At 37.0% G+C, this 18,589-nt stretch overlaps 1 protein-coding gene across 4 annotated transcripts; it reads left to right on the forward strand.

Annotated features, from left to right (window-relative positions):
- Positions 1-11,862: 11,862 nt before the first annotated feature.
- Positions 11,863-14,207, forward strand: LOC141045588 (uncharacterized). 4 transcript variants are annotated; one of them, XM_073535175.2, is made up of 3 exons: positions 11,863-12,406; positions 12,504-12,731; positions 13,305-14,207. In XM_073535175.2, the coding sequence occupies exons 2-3, from the start codon at positions 12,667-12,669 to the stop codon at positions 13,579-13,581; spliced, it is 342 nt and encodes a 113-aa protein (XP_073391276.1). In that variant the 5' UTR covers positions 11,863-12,406; positions 12,504-12,666; the 3' UTR covers positions 13,582-14,207. The 4 variants fall into 4 exon arrangements, with proteins under 4 accessions (XP_073391276.1, XP_073391277.1, XP_073391278.1 ...); XM_073535176.2 differs by having other exon boundaries at positions 11,863-12,393; XM_073535177.2 differs by lacking the exon at positions 11,863-12,406 and adding an exon at positions 13,106-13,181 and having other exon boundaries at positions 12,413-12,731.
- Positions 14,208-18,589: the final 4,382 nt, after the last annotated feature.

Below are 18,589 nucleotides of genomic sequence, written 5' to 3' on the forward strand. Positions count from 1 at the left end.
ATAATATTTAATATAGAAGCTTCCTAGAAACTTCTTAGATGCTGCTTTGACTTCATAGGTGTCTTTAATTGACTTTTTGGATTAGAAACGTGGTCAACAAGTTGGCCATGTGCCACACATGTTGTTAGCTTGAAGATCAAGCTAACTATGTGGCCCACACGTAGAAAAACTTACCTTGTAAGTCAAGGCATGTGTCCTACAAAGTCAACACATATTGGAGGTCCTATAGAACGTCGCCATGTAGCCCTTAGTTAGATAGTATATATAGAGACAAGAGTGAAGGCTTCTTCACTCTTGTCAACTCCTTTCTTGCTTCTAGTCTAGTTTCAAGGATCTCTAGTTTTCTTGTCTTTTGGCAATAGCCATTCTAGTTTCTCTTTTCAATATACATACTTATTATTCATATTTTGTTACTTTTCTTTGAGTGAAGGCTTACTTGTCTGAACTGTTTTTTCATCGAGTTCTTGTCCTTGACAGATTGACAAGAGTCTACTTACAATATCAGAGCTTTGTTTTTCTTGAGTAAGAGTGGATTACCCCTTTCTCTTGACAAGACATAAGCGTATTAGAAGTTTGCGGATTACCCACTTCTAAACTGATATTGTTCTTAGTATCTTCTTTGTTATCAAGTCTTTCTTTTCTTTTGTCTTGAGCAGTATCAAACAAATTTTTCTTCTTAGTGTCATTATGGCAGAGCTTGTTGAAATGAAGAGTGCAATGGCACAAATGCAAGAGCAAATGAAGGAGTTAATGCTTGCGATGCATCAACTCAATTCACCAACACAGGAAAGAACAAGAATAGCAAAAAGTGAGGATATAGAGATGATCGGAGCTGCTTCAACATCTACAACAAATTACGTTCCTTCTCCAATTGTACAACATCCTATAAGCACTAGAGAACCAAGAATTGCCTTACCTGAGAAATTTGATGGTACGAGATCAAAGTTTCGAGGGTTCATCAATCAAGTACAATTGGCAATTGAACTTCAACCGCAAAGCTATCCAACTCCAGGATCATAAGTCAGGTTTATTAGCACTCTACTTTCTGGTTTTGCATTATCGTGGTTTTCATCTTTTCTTGAACAACGAAATCCAATATTGGATAATTTGGAAGATTTTTTGGTGGAGTTTCGATCTATGTATGGTGAACACGATACAACTCGTGTTGCAACAAATAAGATCTGAATTTTGCGACAAGAAAATCGCTCAGTAACAGTGTATGCTTCACAATTTCGACAACTTGCAATTGACATCAAGTGGGATGATGCTGCACTCATCAGTCAATTTCTTTATGGATTGCAATACGAAGTAAAGAAATTGATGCTCAACTTACCTGATCCTCAAACTTTGAGTCAAGCAATCGATTTTGCGGTAAAATGTGATAATTGACTTTTCGAATTTCAATCCGAGAATCATTCACGGGAACCTCAACGTTATTACTCAATGGCAACATCAACATCTTTGCCAAACGTACATTCGGAAGTAGAAGACATGCAAATTGACGCAGTACGTTTTAAACCCCTAACTGAGCAAGAAAAGATTCGTCGTCGTCAAGAAGGATTATGTTTATATTGCGGAGAACCTAAGTACACTACTCAACATTGTCCAAAGAAACGACGCAATTATAAAATGAGGGGTACGACGGTCAAAGAAGACAACATGTCAGAAAACGGATTCGTCCAGCTACAATAGGGACCGTGCAGCTGGAACCTTGTACAATTCCTAATGAAGGTCCTATCCTCTCCTCAGAACCCTCTCCTTGTTTTATAATAGACTTATATTTAGGACCTAAGAATTACAAAGCCTCTGCTTTATTAGATTCGGGAGCCTCAGCATGTTTTTTAGATGAACAATTTGTTAAAAGTCATAAAATACCCTTTGTACAGAAACCTAAACCAATACATGTAGAAGTCATAGATGGTCGTCCCTTGTCTTCTGGAGATGTCACTCATGAAACTCATCCCATAAAAGTAACAATAGATGGTCATGATAGCTACATAGCTTTTAACATAATTAAATCCCCGTCCAATCTAGTTATTTTAGGTTTATCCTGGCTAGAAAAATATAACCCTCGAATAGATTGGAATTCGTGTAAACTTGACTTTTCCCAGAGCGTTATTAATAGTTCTACCAACCAAGTAAAAAATTATAAGTCTAGTATAGTAAAACCCGTACTGATAGGTACAAAAGCATTTATACACGCAGCAAAAGAAGGATCAACTTTTGCTATTTATGCTGTATCTATTTCTGAAAACGTAAAGACTTCAAGTGGCATTCGAAGTCAATATCAGGAGTATCAAGACGTTTTTGAGAAAAAGAATGCAGATATTCTTCCTGAGCATCACCCATATGATTGTTCAATCGACCTCAAGGAAGGAACTCAGCCACCATTTGGACCAATTTACAGTTTATCGCAAGATGAGATGGCTGAACTCAAGACATATATTGACGAGAATTTAGCGAAGAATTTCATACGCCATTCAAAATCTCCAGCAGGAGCTCCAATTCTATTCGTAAAGAAAAAAGATGGATCTTTACGAATGTGTGTTGATTATCGAGGACTCAACAAGATCACAATCAAGAACAGGTATCCATTACCTTTGATATCAGGACTCCTTGACCAGTTGAATCAAGCTAAGATCTATACAAAAATAGATCTAAGAGGAGCATATAATCTAGTACGGATCAAAGAAGGAGATGAATGGAAGACTGCGTTTCGAACCAGGTATGGACATTTCGAATATAATGTCATGCCCTTTGGACTCACGAATGCACCAGCTGCTTTTCAATATCTCATGAATGATGTATTTCGTGAATTCTTAGACAATTTTGTCGTCTGCTATCTAGACGATATCTTGATCTATTCTAAGAACGTCGAAGAACATGAAATACATGTTCGTCAAGTATTACAAAAACTTAGAGATGCAGGATTGTACACCAAGATGGAAAAGTGTGTATTTCACACTACTCAAGTTGACTTTTTAGGATATATCATTTCAAATGATGGTCTCATGATGGATTCTAAGAAAGTCCAAACAATCATGGATTGGAAGATTCCAAGGACAGTAAGAGATGTCAAATGTTTCTTGGGATTTGCCAATTACTATCGGATCTTCATCAAAGATTTCTCACGAGTTGCAACTCTACTTACACGCTTGACTAGTAAAGATAAATTCCAATGGAATCAAGAAGCGGAAGCAGCATTTGAAGCCTTGAAGACATCGTTTGTCTCTGCACCAGTCTTATATCGTGTTGACTTTTCTAAGGCATTTTTTATGGAAACAGATGCATCAGATTTTGCCTTGGGTGTAGTTTTATCACAAATGGGAACAGATGACAAACTTCATCCGATAGCTTTTCATTCAAGAAAATTCTCAGCAGCCGAGATCAATTATGAGATCCACCATAAAGAACTTCTTGCGATCGTGGATTCCTTTCAAGAATGGCATCATTATCTAGAAGGCGCTTCTAGTCCAGTCACTGTGTATACAGATCACAAGAACCTCGAGTATTTCATGTCAGCACGCTTGTTGAATCGTCGTCAAGCTCGTTGGAGTATGTCTTTGTCAAGATTCGAGTTCATTATCACTTATCGGCCAAGAAAACAACAAGGTTTGTCTGATGCCCTATCTAGACATTCTTATTTTGCACCAAAAGAAGGAGATACAGCTTTTGAGCAACAAAGAACGGTCCTCTTGAAATCAGAGCAATTTCATCTCCGAGCAATGAAATCAACATTGACCGTTGATTCAACTTTTCTCAAGCAAATCCAGTCTAGTATGTCCTCAGACCCTCTTGTTTATGATATCGAGAATAATTCTTCCAAGTCTCATGATCCTTCTAAGTTCGAGTTCAAGAATAATCTATTATATTTTGAAAGACGCCTATATGTTCCAGAAGGAGAAGCACGTTTACGTGTTCTTCAAGCACGTCATGACTTTCCAGCAGCAGGGCACTTTGGATATAATAAGACTTTGGAACTCATATCAAGAGATTTTTGGTGGCCACAAATGTGGAAGTCAGTCAAAGACTTTGTACAATCATGTGATATTTGTTCAAGATCAAAAATTCCTCGTCATCGACTTTACGGACTTCTTCAGCCATTACCTATACCAGAACAACCATGGTCTTCTGTTTCTATGGATTTCATCACAGATCTTCCAAGCTCAAGATCTTATGATTCTATATTTGTGATAGTAGATCGTTTCACCAAGATGGCACATTTTGTGCCATGTACAAAATCTATCACAGGTGAAGAAACAGCTAAGCTTTTCATTGATAATATCTATCGCTATCATGGATTACCTAAAGATATCATATCAGATAGGGGAACTCAATTTGTGTCAAGATTTTGGAGGATCCTTTTCAAGATTTTAAAAGTGGACATAAAGCTATCTTCGGCTTTCCATCCTCAAACTGATGGACAAACAGAGCACGTAAACCAAGTCTTGGAGCAATATTTAAGGTGTACTATTAACTACCAACAAGATGATTGGACAACCCTTCTGCCATTGGCAGAGTTTGCTTATAATAATACGGTACATTCTTCCACGCAACAAACACCTTTCTTTGCCAATTATGGCTATCATCCACGACTTGATACTTTTGATTTTTCAAAAGTTGATAATCCTGCAGCAGAAGATATGGCAAATCGGTTGTCAGAGTTACATGCAATAATGAAGACGCAATTGAAGGAAGCTCAAGAATGACAAAAGATAAACGCAGATCTATATCGTAAGGAGCAACCACAAATCAACGTGGGTGATAAGGTATGGCTATTTCGTCGCAATATCAAGACTACTCGACCTTGTGACAAGCTGGACTATCATAGGCTTGGCCCCTTTTCTGTTTCTGAACAGATCAACCCAGTTGCATATCGGTTACATCTACTGGAGTCAATGAAGATCCATCCTGTATTCCACATGTCTCTTCTTGAACCATATAAGACAGTGGATATACAAGGAAGAAGACAAATGCCACCGCCTCCTATAGAAGTAGATAATAATGAAGAATTTGAGGTGGAAGAGATATTAGACTCAAGGCGGCGCCGAAATAAGCTGGAATATCTTGTTCATTGGCACAAATATGATATTAGTGAACACACATGGGAGCCATCCAAGAATCTAGCAAATGCATCAGCTAAAGTCAAAGTTTTTCATCAATGACATCCATCAAAACCAAGATGAAAATCACTCTTATAAAAGAGACAAGATTGAGGCAAGATAACATTCAATTTCTTATCCTTGTTTGTAACTTCTTTGCATTTGTGACGCTAATTAGATGGAGAGCCAACAACCAGCAGATTTAACTTAAGAACCTTCGTTTGCTAACCTGCCGGACGAGACATTACGATTGTCACAACCTTCAAGACGACGCAATCGAGATGAACATCTTCAAGAACGACATGTTTTTCCTTGAATAGATGGTGAGATACAACGCGTTTGGTATCACGATTTGGGAAGGGACTCTCGATGTTTGGTGATTTTGCTAGAGGTAGGAACAACTCCTGATGGTGTTCCAAATATTCTATTCGAAGGAAGTTACGAAGGCCTCAACAATGATCAAATAACTGGGTGGTCTTCCCGCCCTGGTATGGGACACTACCGATGGTTGAGAGGCCCTATCAATCATCTTCGAAGAGAACAGAGATCACAGTATGTGGCGAATACAATTCGTCGCATCATAGATTTCCTCAACATATGATGACCGCTCCTCGTGGAACTCGTTTCTAGAAGGGGGGGTAATGTCACGGCCATAATCATGTAAGCTAATAATTACATATAGAAATAGGTAGAAGTAAGTAAAAGTAGATAAAAGTAAGTTAATTCTATAATATTTAATATAGAAGCTTCCTAGAAACTTCCTAGATGCTGCTTTGACTTCATAGGTGTCTTTAATTGACTTTTTGGATTAGAAACGTGGTCAACAAGTTGGCCATGTGCCACACATGTTGTTAGCTTGAAGATCAAGCTAACTATGTGGCCCACACGTAGAAAAACTTGCCTTGTAAGTCAAGGCATGTGTCCTACAAAGTCAACACATATTGGAGGTCCTATAGAACGTCGCCATGTAGCCCTTAGTTAGATAGTATATATAGAGACAAGAGTGAAGGCTTCTTCACTCTTGTCAACTCCTTTCTTGCTTCTAGTCTAGTTTCAAGGATCTCTAGTTTTCTTGTCTTTTGGCAATAGCCATTCTAGTTTTTCTTTTCAATATACATACTTATTATTCATATTTTGTTACTTTTCTTTGAGTGAAGGCTTACTTGTCTGAACTGTTTTTTCATCAAGTTCTTGTCCTTGACTGGTATCAATCTCCATCAATGTTGATTGTTGTATTATAGTATTAAATATTTGTATAAAATTTTACACTATAGGTCATACTCTATGATTTCTGAAATCTATAGCATCAACCATATTTGCAATCCTAATTGCCTCTTTAAATATTTACAAATCTCTTACTTCTACTTATCGCTGGACCATAGGTTTCAATCCTCATACAAACTGATCCATTATCTCAGTCTCTAAAAGATTGCTAATTTAGAAATATAAGAACTTGAATAGGGAAGCATAATCTTGCATTAACTTGGATTATGTAAGATTAGCCAATTGATTGCATGCTAACTACTTTGCATTGATGGACCAAAATTAATTCTTAAATTTGGTCTCAAACTCCTTCTAATTAAAAAATCTATCTTAAGCTCTATAGTTTTAAGCATGATTTTGCTACCAAATGGTTGTTGCTCTTCTCAAATAATTCCTTCTAGATATAATTCTTTTCATGGAGTTTGTTCCAAATAGTTGAAAATATTGTTACATGGTGAAGAGTCATTGGTATACATCTTCTTGTCTTGAAGTTCAAAAATATATATTAAGCTTTTTTAATTTGAACATAACAAATGTCAATTCTCTTGCCCTAGAAGCTTTCATTTATTCTTTTTAAGTAGCTATCTAGTCTAAGAGGTGTTGCACATAGGCCTCCACCTAGGATTGTTCCACCATGTCTTCCATACTATAATTTCTTTGCCAAACTCTGCTACCATAATGCCATTTTTCTTTTCAATTAACTTCTTAAAAGTAGGTTGTCGTAGCTCTAAAATAGTACTTAATGTGATTACAACAATTGATCTCTAACAAGATGATGGCTATTAATATGCTACTAAAGAACAAATTGACACTTGCTTTGATACAAATGAAATAAGACTAAATTCTTTCTAAGATCTAAAATCCTTCTAGTCTTTAGCAACATAATTCTATCACAAAATAAGACTAAATAGATCAAAATAAAATTGAATACAACTAAACAAAATAATATGTAAAAGATAAGGTAGAGTAAAAATAAATAGAATAGAATAAAATAAAAAATACAATCTAAACTTTACTAAGAAAAAGAAACCAAAGCCATATTTGACCAAAAGCCTCAAATAGCCTTGTTTAATCTAATTTATATATTGTCCAATCCTTTTGAAATCTTCTAAAATGTCTCTAATAGTGCATACTACTAAAATATTACCTTCCTAAAATATTCTAGAGGTAGACCCTATCTAAATAACTTCCTTAAGTTTTTTTAGAATGTTCCATAGTGGATCCCACATAAACCACCAATCTAGTCTCAATTCTAAAAACTTCTAGGAACTTCCCAAAAAATGGCTCTAATTACCTATTTCTACATGTCAATAATACAATTATCTTATCTATGCACCGTTATGCTTGTAAAAAGGAAAACATGTCTACAATGCTTCTAAGAAGCTTTTTTAGAATATATTATCAAATTTATTTATTTATTTCTATTTTTACTTATTTATATCATTTAGATAAATAATAAAATAAATATGAATGTTTGTGACATAATCTCCCTTTTTATATAAAGTGAAGAGATAAAAAATTTCTAAAGTTTTATCTCTTGATCCAACCGTTCAATTTCTCTCAAATTTTTATATAATATAGCTATTATCCTTAAGCTTTACTACAAAAAAAGTCAATTGTAAAATTACTATTGATCTTTCGATATCTTAGCAAGTGCTCTAAATCCTAACTTACAAGCACCTAAGCACTATTTTCTTCAAGTTTCAAAAATCCAAAATTCAAATACTATAAAATTTATATATAAAGTTTAATAACATAATTATATATATTTTTAGAAATTTTGAATCAAAATTTCATCAAATTGCTCAAGATATATCTCAAAATACATCCACTAGTGAATTGGCTCTTTTACTAATCTTAGATTTAAAGCTCTAACTTCAACCTCCAATATCTCCTTCATTATCATTTGAATTTCATCAAATAGTATACCAAAAATATAGCAAAAAGAGTGTTCTCTTCAATTCTAGTTGTTGAACTTTTATTCCTTTTTGTATGTATGCATTATATCCATAAGAGTGATAAAAGATACAAATCAACATCTTAACTATGAGTGCTCATATCTCTTTCATATATTCTTTAAACCATAAAAAAGTTTTACCAAAACCATAGCCAAAAACCTAAACTTGCTGACCTTAGCTTTCAAAGTTCAAATGGCCTCAAAAGAATAATCCTAATCCCTAATAAGCCCTCCGACAGCCTCCTTAAAGTCCATTGGGCATGATTTTTGGCTAATAGGAATAGAGATATTCATCATCTATCTCCATTCATCAATATAGATGTCCTAACTTCTCTTTTTTTGCTACCAAGTCCCTTCTTCAACCCTTGTTCTAATAATATTTATATAATATATGTCCTGAATATCAAATACAAGAAACAAAGTAAGACTTTAAAATTCACCAATGTCTAAAAAAGGTGATTTTAAATATGTAAAAGTTACTATCAACCAAAATTCATCTTAAAAGCCACTATCAAAAGAAAATAAAGTTATGTAAATTCTAATAGTAGTTCTTTTAAACAACCTCCTTTTAAAGTGGTAATCTAACTACATTCTACAAGCAATTAAAATCCACTAATATCACTCTTATTAAGTTGTATAATAAATTGTACATTAAATATTTATGTGTATTATTTTTACATAGTAGCCAAACCACAAAACAACAACGTGTTGTATCTTACTATCTATTTGAGGAAGAATATATCTTTCTTAAAGATCTCGTCTTAATATAATGTTTTGAATTATAATATCTTGTCTGATAAGTCAATATACAATAGATCTTAAATGAATCTATTGATCACTGATTCTACATCTCATTAGCATTACAAATACAAAGAATTTTTAATAAAGAATGGAGGATAGAATGCAATCTTTATTGAATATTCTTTCTTATATAACAAAGACATGTTTGACTCTTCATCTTGATTTTGATGGATGTCATTGATAAAAAGCTTTAAGATTCTCTATTATATTTGTAAGATTCTTTGTTGGCTTCTATGTGCATTCATTACTATCATATCCATGCCTATGAACAAGATATTCCAACCTAAATCAACACCTCCTTCAGTTCAAGACTTTTTCCATTTCAAACTCTTGATTAATATCTACTTTTATAGGAAGCAATGGCACTGGTCTTCTTTTTAGAATATTCACTATCTTATATGGCTCAAAGAAATATATATGAAACAAAAGATGGATCTTCATAAACTTTGATAGATACAATTAATATATAATTAAATTAATTTCTTCACTAGTAGAAAATGCTCTAAGTCTAATGCCTTCATACAAAACTTCAACTTCTTTATTCTACTCAAGTCTATATTTACAAGTCAAATGTATAGTTGAGTTGCAACTTAAAAAAAGTTCTTGATGAAGATCCGATAGTAATTGAGAAATTATAAAAAATATTGCATGTTTCCTATTGTTATTAAAATCTTCTAATCCATGATAGTCTAAATATTTTTAGAATCCATCATAAAGCTATCATTTCAAATGATATTTCTTAAGAAATCAACTTAAGTAGTATAAAATATACACTTTTTTATCTAGACATATAATAATATATTTTTAATTTTTTGTAACACACAACAAATATAAAGTTCATACTCATTTGTGTTCTTAGAATAGATTAAGATATCATCTTACTAAAAAATAACATAATTATTAAAAAATTCTTAAAAAACATCATTCATTAGATGTTGAAAAGCATTTGGGGCATTTATGAGTCTAAAATGCATGATATTATATTCAAAATATTCATACCAAATTTAAAATATTATCTATTATTCATCTCCTTTTTTGAAACATATTAGATTGTATGTTTGTTGTAGATCTATTTTAATATAGATCTTAACTTGATTCAATTGATGAAAAAGTCTTAATATCAATGATATAAGATACTTATTCTTAATAATAATCTTGTTGAGTCCTCAATAGTCTACATAGATCCACTATGATTTATCTTTTTTCTTAACAAATAAGATGGGAGCTCTTGGTAGAGATTTTAAATGGCATATGAAATTCTTTGCTAGATTCTCATCAATGTATTCCTTAAGTTTAATAAAGTTATTTTGAAATAAAATTTAGATTAATTCAAATAGTGATTGAGTTTATTCATGAAAATCAATTGAAAAATCCTAGGAGTAATGCTTTGGAAGAATATCTGCATTTTTCTTCTAAAAAACATCTTGATAATTTTCATATTGGCTTAAAATATCACTTGAAGTATTTTTGCTATTGGAAGTAGGTGTAGTATAAATAACATGAGATAATGCTTGTTTTGTAGCATGCAAGGAAGTGCTTATACCTACTAATAAAGATTTAATTATATTGAATTTGTGGATTTTTATTTAACTATTATAATTCTAGATTAAACTATTAAAAAAAAATCAAGGTTTTGAGAAATCAATTCTATTTGAATGTATTATTTTTTTAGCCAAAATTATCTTAAAATAATAAAGTTGGAGAGAGATTTATATTAAAAATAATAAAGCTATTATGACCATTATTTGCTACATGTAAATGAATAATTTCATAGATAACATCTCTAAAAAGAAAAATAATAACCATCTATGATTTTTCCATGCATGGATTTATTTTTCTTAACTAAGAATATTTATTTGTATTTTAACAAAGTTTTTGTCTACAAAATAAGATTAATTTCATAATATCTTGTAGAAAAGCTTCTTAGAAGCTTTGTTGACATGGTTTTACTTTTAAATGTGTCTATTAGTGATTGATAGATTGAACACTAAGTTGACAAGTAAGTCACATGTTGTATGTATTGATAGCTTGTAATACAAGCTTATCATGAGGTGCACATATAAGAAACTTGCCTTGTAAGTTAAGACACATGTGTTCGAAATTAGACGCGTGTTAGAAGTTTTACAAAATGTTATTTTCAAGTCTATCGACTCCAATCGACTTCATAAAGTATAATTTTGTACCTTGTTTGTGTATGAATGTGTCGTTTTACCATCTCTTTTCATATTTCAGTTGGAATGTATCTAAAGCACAATATGAAAAGTCCTTATTGCATGTCTCACTGCTTGTAAGTAATTTTTAGTCTCAGTAGTCTGGATAATTTAGGGTGTTCTCTCAGAGCTAGGATTTCCCAATGAGTTCAATCTCTCTCACTCAGCTGTTGCTCCTGACTTATCTTAGCATTAATAGTTGCTTATTTCACTTCCTGTTAGCCAGCACAGCCAGCACATCAATGTTAGGCTACAATATTATTGCTATTTTTTTATTGACATTCTATTTAATGTCGAAGATGTGGTAAATACAAGCACCTCCCTGGTGTGGGAATTTTAACTCGTTGCATAACTAACGACACGGTTGAATCACAAAGGTGGTGCTGATGGAAAGATCCTGACAGCAGTGATTTTTTTTCTACATTAGTGTATATTGTTTGTTTTGATTTTTTTGTCAGTCTTTCATAGCGATTTACGAAGTTTTTCTCACAATCCACATGCTCTGATTTGATTGTAAGTTCCAAATTTTGAAGCTTTGCTGAGCCCTGAACCTCGTTACAGCGACATCCCTGAACTTGTGAACTGCATGTCTGCTGAAAGAGCCGTCCGGACTTATCACGACTTCTCGAATAATCACAACAATGAGGAACTCATTCTACCAGTCACTCCGAATAAAAATATCAGTATTTGGCAAAAGTTTAGTGAAATCCTTGTCATTACTACACAGTTTCAGACTCTAGCATTGCACTTGTAGCTTTATTTTATTCAATCCTTCTTTCTGTCTATTTAAATGTACCCATGTTGAAAACATGTCAATTTCACCAGGCGTTCGTGAAGCGTCAGAAGCGATGGTGGATGTTAGATAACATGCAGTGTAATTTGGCTCCAACGAACACAACCCAGTTCGTGATCAGTGTGACGAAATCCGGAGGAACATAAAGGGGTTTAGTCATAGCATGAGTTCGAGTCGAATGCATTTGAGAATCGCGAATTGAAGAAGTTTGGGACGGACACGCGAAAATCAGCCAGCTGAACATCGTGTTGCTTCGTGTGAAACTCCGTAACTGCCCAGGGTCTTAACCCCTTGTCCTTTCTCTCTGTTTTCACTTCTCTTTCCCATTAGGTTTGCAATTTCTTAATGCTGAGTTTAGGAGTGAATTGTTTCGTCAGGAATCACATAACGAACTGTTCTGCGCAAGCATGGGTGTGATCAGTGGGGTGCAAGGCACAAAGCAGACGCAATCGCTCCTTTGCGGTATTTTGAGCACTGTGAGGCGGTACAATTGCAGAGTATTCTGAGCAAAGATAAGTTGCACCAGTATACTTGGGAATAATGAGCAGTATTTTGTGCTTGGGTTCTCACCATTCTTCCAGATTAGGTCGTGATTTGGCCTGTCGGTACGGCTGGTGGAGTCAGGAGTCTTTGATTTAGTTTTTTCTCTTCCACATTGTATCTGCAAAGATTTCTCTATACCATAATTCTCGTTCCACATTCATGCTTGGTATCTAAAAGTTACCTAGTTATTTTCCGTTCTTGTGTCATGTGCATCAAAGAAGTGAAAATTGAGTAATCTTAGTGTGGATGAGTCATCAAAACTATCCATGAGCAAAGGTTCAAAAGTGGAAACATGTATCAAGAGCTCGTGCGTCTGTGGCATGCAAATTAAGTAACCGCTTTAGAAGCCCCTAATCTTGCTTAAAATATTTAGATACAGCACCAGCACCATGGCCGACAAACCTAAATTCACAGATGTATGAAATCCTAATTGTAGACATTCACCGTCAACAAGAGTGGGCCGGAGAGGCTCGGACATGTGCATGACAGGCTGGACCCAAGATAACCTTCATGTTGAACTCTGATTCTTACCCACCTTTTCACGACGTCCTAATTCTGACTTGACCGAAACTTTTTTGGGTACTTTCTACATTGCACCCCGTAGTTGATCCTGTGGCAAATTCCTTGATGACTAGACAACCAAAACGGACATCTCAACGCGGGGTTGCAAACTTCCAACAACGCACAGAGAGAAAGAGAGAGAAGGGAAAGAGGAGAGCGCCACGGAAATTGGCGAAGAAGAAGAGGCCTCGCAGGCGGCGTTCGACAAGGGAAGGAGGCCGAGCACTGAGGGAGTTCGTTGAGAAGGTTCAGAAGCAGTGGATGGCAGCAGCCATGGCCAGCGATTCAGAATCAGCCGAAGAGGCAGAGAGTGAAGAAGATCATGCAGAAAGCAGCACAGCGTCACTCTGAAAGTCAAACCCAGCGTTGATCTGGCTCCAAGAGCAGCAAGACGCCGGCAACAGAGCCAAATGCACGGGATTCGGCGTCAAGCATCCAGACCGATCGCCATGGAAGCACCAGTTCAACCACAGCCTTCGCACAGACTGAGGAGACCATTTTTAGGATTAGGATTTGTGAAGCTTCTCGAATTCCATGGGGCGAGCTGGATTCCATGCTCTGGTGTCATCTTGTCCGATTCAGCATGTATTCACTTGCATTTGTTTGATTATTCGTTTATTTATTTGTGTGTTGTTTAGATTGTAAAATGAAGTAAAATGAGTGTCTAGACTGTGGAGGTAGAGATTCGTATTTTTTTTCAAGATTTTTGTTTTGTTTTGTTTTGTTTTTTTATTTATTTCTTTTTTTGGTTTCTTTTGTGTGGGTAATATATCTGAACAAATGTTATGGTTATATAGTGTCCTTTTCCATAGAATGAAGCATACTGGGCTGGATTTTATTTATTTATTGCCATTGAATTCAAATTATGCAAACTGAGCCAGGCTTTCAAATTTTAATTAGATCACATGTGTTTACTAAGACTTTGTTTTTTCTAAGTCTTTAAGGCCTGTATAAATAAGAAATACAATTCAAGTTCCAATGATGCTTTTTGTAAAGGTGGAAGCACCCTCATACAACATGAAAAGCATCATAATGCACCCAAAATCATGACGATTGTTGAATGAGTGGATTTGTAGGACAAGTTTAATTTCAAGTTGGTAAGTTGTTTGCTTTAGTGTAGGCAAATGAAAGTTTGTCCATCAAAGATAAATTTATACTTTGGTGTCCAAAAATACACATAATAAACCATTTCTTATTAGAGTAGAAATATTAGAATTAATTGTAAGAAGATAGAATTAATGTAGAATATAACAAGAAATGATATCGGTATATTTAGCACAAAATAGATTTTATTTCTTTAAGTAAAAATTACAGCAAATTTTATTAAATTTTTTTAACCATGAATTCATGTCTATGACAACTGTGTTACAAGTATGTATATATGTGTGAATATACATGCATACATACATACTTTTAAAAACATTTTTTTACAAAGTGATAATAATTTTTTAATGGTAATAGTATACAACTTTAGCAAAATGACACATGTTGAAACATGTTTTATTGTCAAATAATAAAGCACAGTCAAATCCACAAAAATAATACCATAACAAGATACTTTTAAATATTTAAGCTAACATTGCAACCAACTTTCAAAACATCTAGTAAGAGATCAAACCTAATAACTCACACTTATGCAAAAATAAATACACACATACACACACATATATGTACACATATATTGGGCACATAAAGGTGCCTACAGATTATCCAACTTATTGAAGCAACTTCCGAATAAACACACCGAAACCCCATAAAAACCAAACCAACACAACATCAGCCAAACACATCTACGCATGATGTATTTGCTTATTTTGTTCAAAAGAAAGAACAATAGCTGAAAGAAAGCGAGGTAACCCCTAAATATGAAAAAAGAGGGACTCTGTGTTAGTTTTAAGCTCCATAAATTGCATGGACAAGTGTGAGAAAGTGTCCAACATTAAACAAAAATTGAGGATGTAGATGGAGAATGTGGAGGCACAAAGTGGGGAAATCCCACAAAACATTCATCAAAGAACTGCAAAAAGACACACACCCTAATGCTCCCCGTTTAAGACGCAGCCAATGTGGGCTGCACCGTCCAGCTCTGCCATATTTGGCATGAATCTGTGGACAGCAGCACCTGATCAGGTTCAAAATGCTCACTATTGCATTTTTTATTATGTAAAATAACAAAAAGACAACAAAGAAAAAAAAAACAAAACAAAAACAAAAAAAAAAAAACATACGAACCAACAAACAAACAAACAGTGAGCGTGTCTCATTCACCATCGCCATTCACCATCGCCAGAATTCCAGCTTGATTGCATGCTTTCTCACTCGCTCACTAGCTCGCTGATGTGTGGGTGAGTGTGTGCATGTGTGTGTTTTGTGCAGATAATTCTGTTTGTGTGTATGGGTGGCCAAGCTCAGGCAGGAATTGGCACAGTGGTCGACAAGTTGGAATGTGTGGATTCTAGCTTCAGCTAGTCTGGTAGTTGTCGATACGGGTCACCGAGGTGGTTCAGTTGTAGAATGAAGTTCCCGAGCCAGAGCTGGGTTGTTACGGAATCCAGGTGAACAAGTTGCAGATTGATCTAGATTTTCGGAGCGAAGGAGGGATGGAAGGGGAAGACCCGCCGGGTGATAATGCTATTGGCATGGCTCGGACGGTGTGTCTGGAGCTGGAGTCTGTTTGTATTGAGCGCTGGTGGTATCCCTGATCAGATTGCCACAGTGGGGAGAGGGGTTAGTTAACCCGGATTTGGAATTGTCTGTGTAAGGGAGTTCACTATGGTAAGGATTGTAGCCAGAAGAGCCCGAGAGTAGGGAATGAATCCTGGAAGATCCCTGATCTGGTTTAAAATTGGATTTTTGCTTGCCTCCGCTGTCTTGAATGCGCCGCTTGTAAGCTGTTATCGTTGTCGATTGATGAGGAGCATGAACCGGGACGATCTTTAGCCTCGTGTGGGGATGATGCACTTGAGTTGGATCACGCACTCTTCTTCGTCCTGCGTTCTGTTGTGGGTTTTCTTCATGCGTGCTGGCGCGTGCTTGGGTTGTAATCGGTTTGGAACGACCTTAGACACGGGGCTGTCATCAATGTGTCTCTCCACGACTGCTATCAGTGCTGTGTGTGTTCAGAGCCAAGGGGTTGGTGGTTGCCAAACAGCCTTGTTGATGCCCAATTTCTGTTGCGAGTGCATTGTGAAAGCCTGCGGAGTAAGTGCATCGTCTGCGGCATGGAAATGTCTCCGTTTCGCATTTGACCTTGGGTTCGGGTCGATTACGCACACGGTCTGCGTGTGGAATGCCGATTGAGCGAGATTCTCAATCCCGACGATGAAAGGATCCACTTCAAACTCGTTTGCAGGTGGCCCAACGATGCACAGGACGGCGGGTGTGATTCCCAGGATCCTGAAGGTGAGTTGATTTTCCTTCTCGCTTCACTCCTCACCACCAAATTTCGTGGTCCTGTTGGGTACAGCCCTCGGATGTCTTGACTGCTAACCATTATCACAAGATTTGAGTATCAAGCAGGGGAAAGGTCATTGATTTGAGTATGCCTCGTCTTCCGCTTTTAAGGATACCATTCAAGTTTGTTACCAGTGGCTAATGTAACAGCTTGTGTAAAGAGCTCATTGCTCTGAGATTGGTAGGTCTCCAAGACAATAGAGAACTGCGCCATTTTCCTGGGTTTTCTCAAGGGATTTCTTTAGTTTCAGGCACACTGGAGAACTTCTTACCCCAAGATGCTTGAACGTTCCAGTGTCTCATTCACCGGATGGACTGCTAAGGTCGGGGGAAGCTAGTAGTTGCAGTCTACAGGGAATAAAATTTTCTTATTCGAGCAATTGACATGGTTGGTACTACCAATGCTAATGTTTAAGTTAAAAAAAATCTGCAGGAAGTGGGCGATGGGGGTCAGCGGAAACGGCGTCCTTGAGTGCGCGGTGGGGCTCAGTGAGCACAAACGATCAGTGGGACGAGGCTGAACAGGGTCTGGACTCCTTCCGTGATCCTCTCTCCCCATCTCCATCGGGTAGACTGTCGCAGGAGGAGAAGCCGCGGACAGGTTCAATCACTGCACCTTCACATTCAGCGTCCATCGAGAGGAAACCTTTGCTGCGAAACGCTCCCAGTCAAGAGTGGCTAAACGCCCTCACGGGTCACGCATCGCCAACATCTCGTCCGACAGTCCACTCTTTTCCAGACAACGGTAACGACCATCTGCACCTCACCCCTCCGTCAGTTCAACGAAACACCTTCCTGCGAGAGACCCAGGGATGGCTAACATCCGTCATACGCCCCTTGCGATCACGAAAACACAACCCATGGGCGGATCCCAGCGAGTTCAACTGGAGAGCCGCAGCGACAACAACCACCACCACCACCATAACATCAGATTCTTCCACGGGGAGACGACGACATCCACTGACTGGTTCCCAATCCATGAGATACAACCGCCTGAGGTCATCAGACCTACTGACAAGCTCCGGCGGCGAAACAGGATTCAACGACGGTGATCACCACCACATCCACTCCGTGATGAAGAAAGCAGCATCTATGCGAGAGCACAGGCTCCATGGGGGTACTACAACGGCCACAGCAAGAGCATGCAGTGAGAAGTATGGGGTGAGGCAAGCAATCCTGGACTGTGTTTCCTGTGGGCGAGCCTCACCACCCATTGTGCAAGGCTATTCCTGCCGCCAGCACGGTGTCGGTGACTGGACCCGCAGTGCAAGCACCAGATCCGACTGCACCAGCTCCAAGCGCAAAGGGGTGATGCATTTCTGCCGCCAGTTTATACGCATTGGGAAGAAGCTGGACAAAACGAGTTGAAGGCATATGAGGGCGGGGATCTCACTCACTCACTCGCTCACTCTCATCGTGAACTTGTGGCGTGGATCCGAGCGATGGCTCCTCGCACAACAACCATGTCGGTAGCACAAAAATGCACACTAGAAAAACCACACCTTTGCACAGCTTGCTCGTGTTCTAAATCGTTCACGCTTGTGTGCTGAATGTGTGTGTGTAGCTCGGTTGGATTGAGATGGGTGCATCCTCATGATTTGAGCATCAGTTTACTTCGATGGATTCTCAGTTTGCATCGAATTCGTCGTCATGGAACTGCTCAGTGTCAAGAATTGACTGACTCTGGTTGTTGACTCTGGCCTTTTTGGACATGTCGGTAGTGGGTGCATTCCAAGGCCTCCGATGTGATGCATGAAGGTTGCCTTGTGTGAAAATTGATTTACAATTTCCATTAAGAAAATGGACATTTCATTGCAGGTTCTATATTTTGGGTGTCATGTCTGTTTGGTTCGTTACGAAAGTTTGGATTCAGAAGTCCTAAATTATTCTCTGTGTTGCATTTGGA

Source organism: Physcomitrium patens, chromosome 7 (genome assembly GCF_059467195.1).
Source record: "Physcomitrium patens ecotype Gransden chromosome 7, ASM5946719v1, whole genome shotgun sequence".
Taxonomy (NCBI): Eukaryota; Viridiplantae; Streptophyta; class Bryopsida; order Funariales; family Funariaceae; genus Physcomitrium; species Physcomitrium patens.

Coding starts and splice junctions, on each gene's coding strand:
- LOC141045588 (XM_073535175.2), top strand. CDS start 12,667: ATGAGCAGTATTTTGTGCTTGGGTTCTCACCATTCTTCCAGATTAGGT. Junction 12,732..13,304: donor GGTCGTGATTTGGCCTGTCG/GTACGGCTGGTG, acceptor CTTGATGACTAG/ACAACCAAAACGGACATCTC.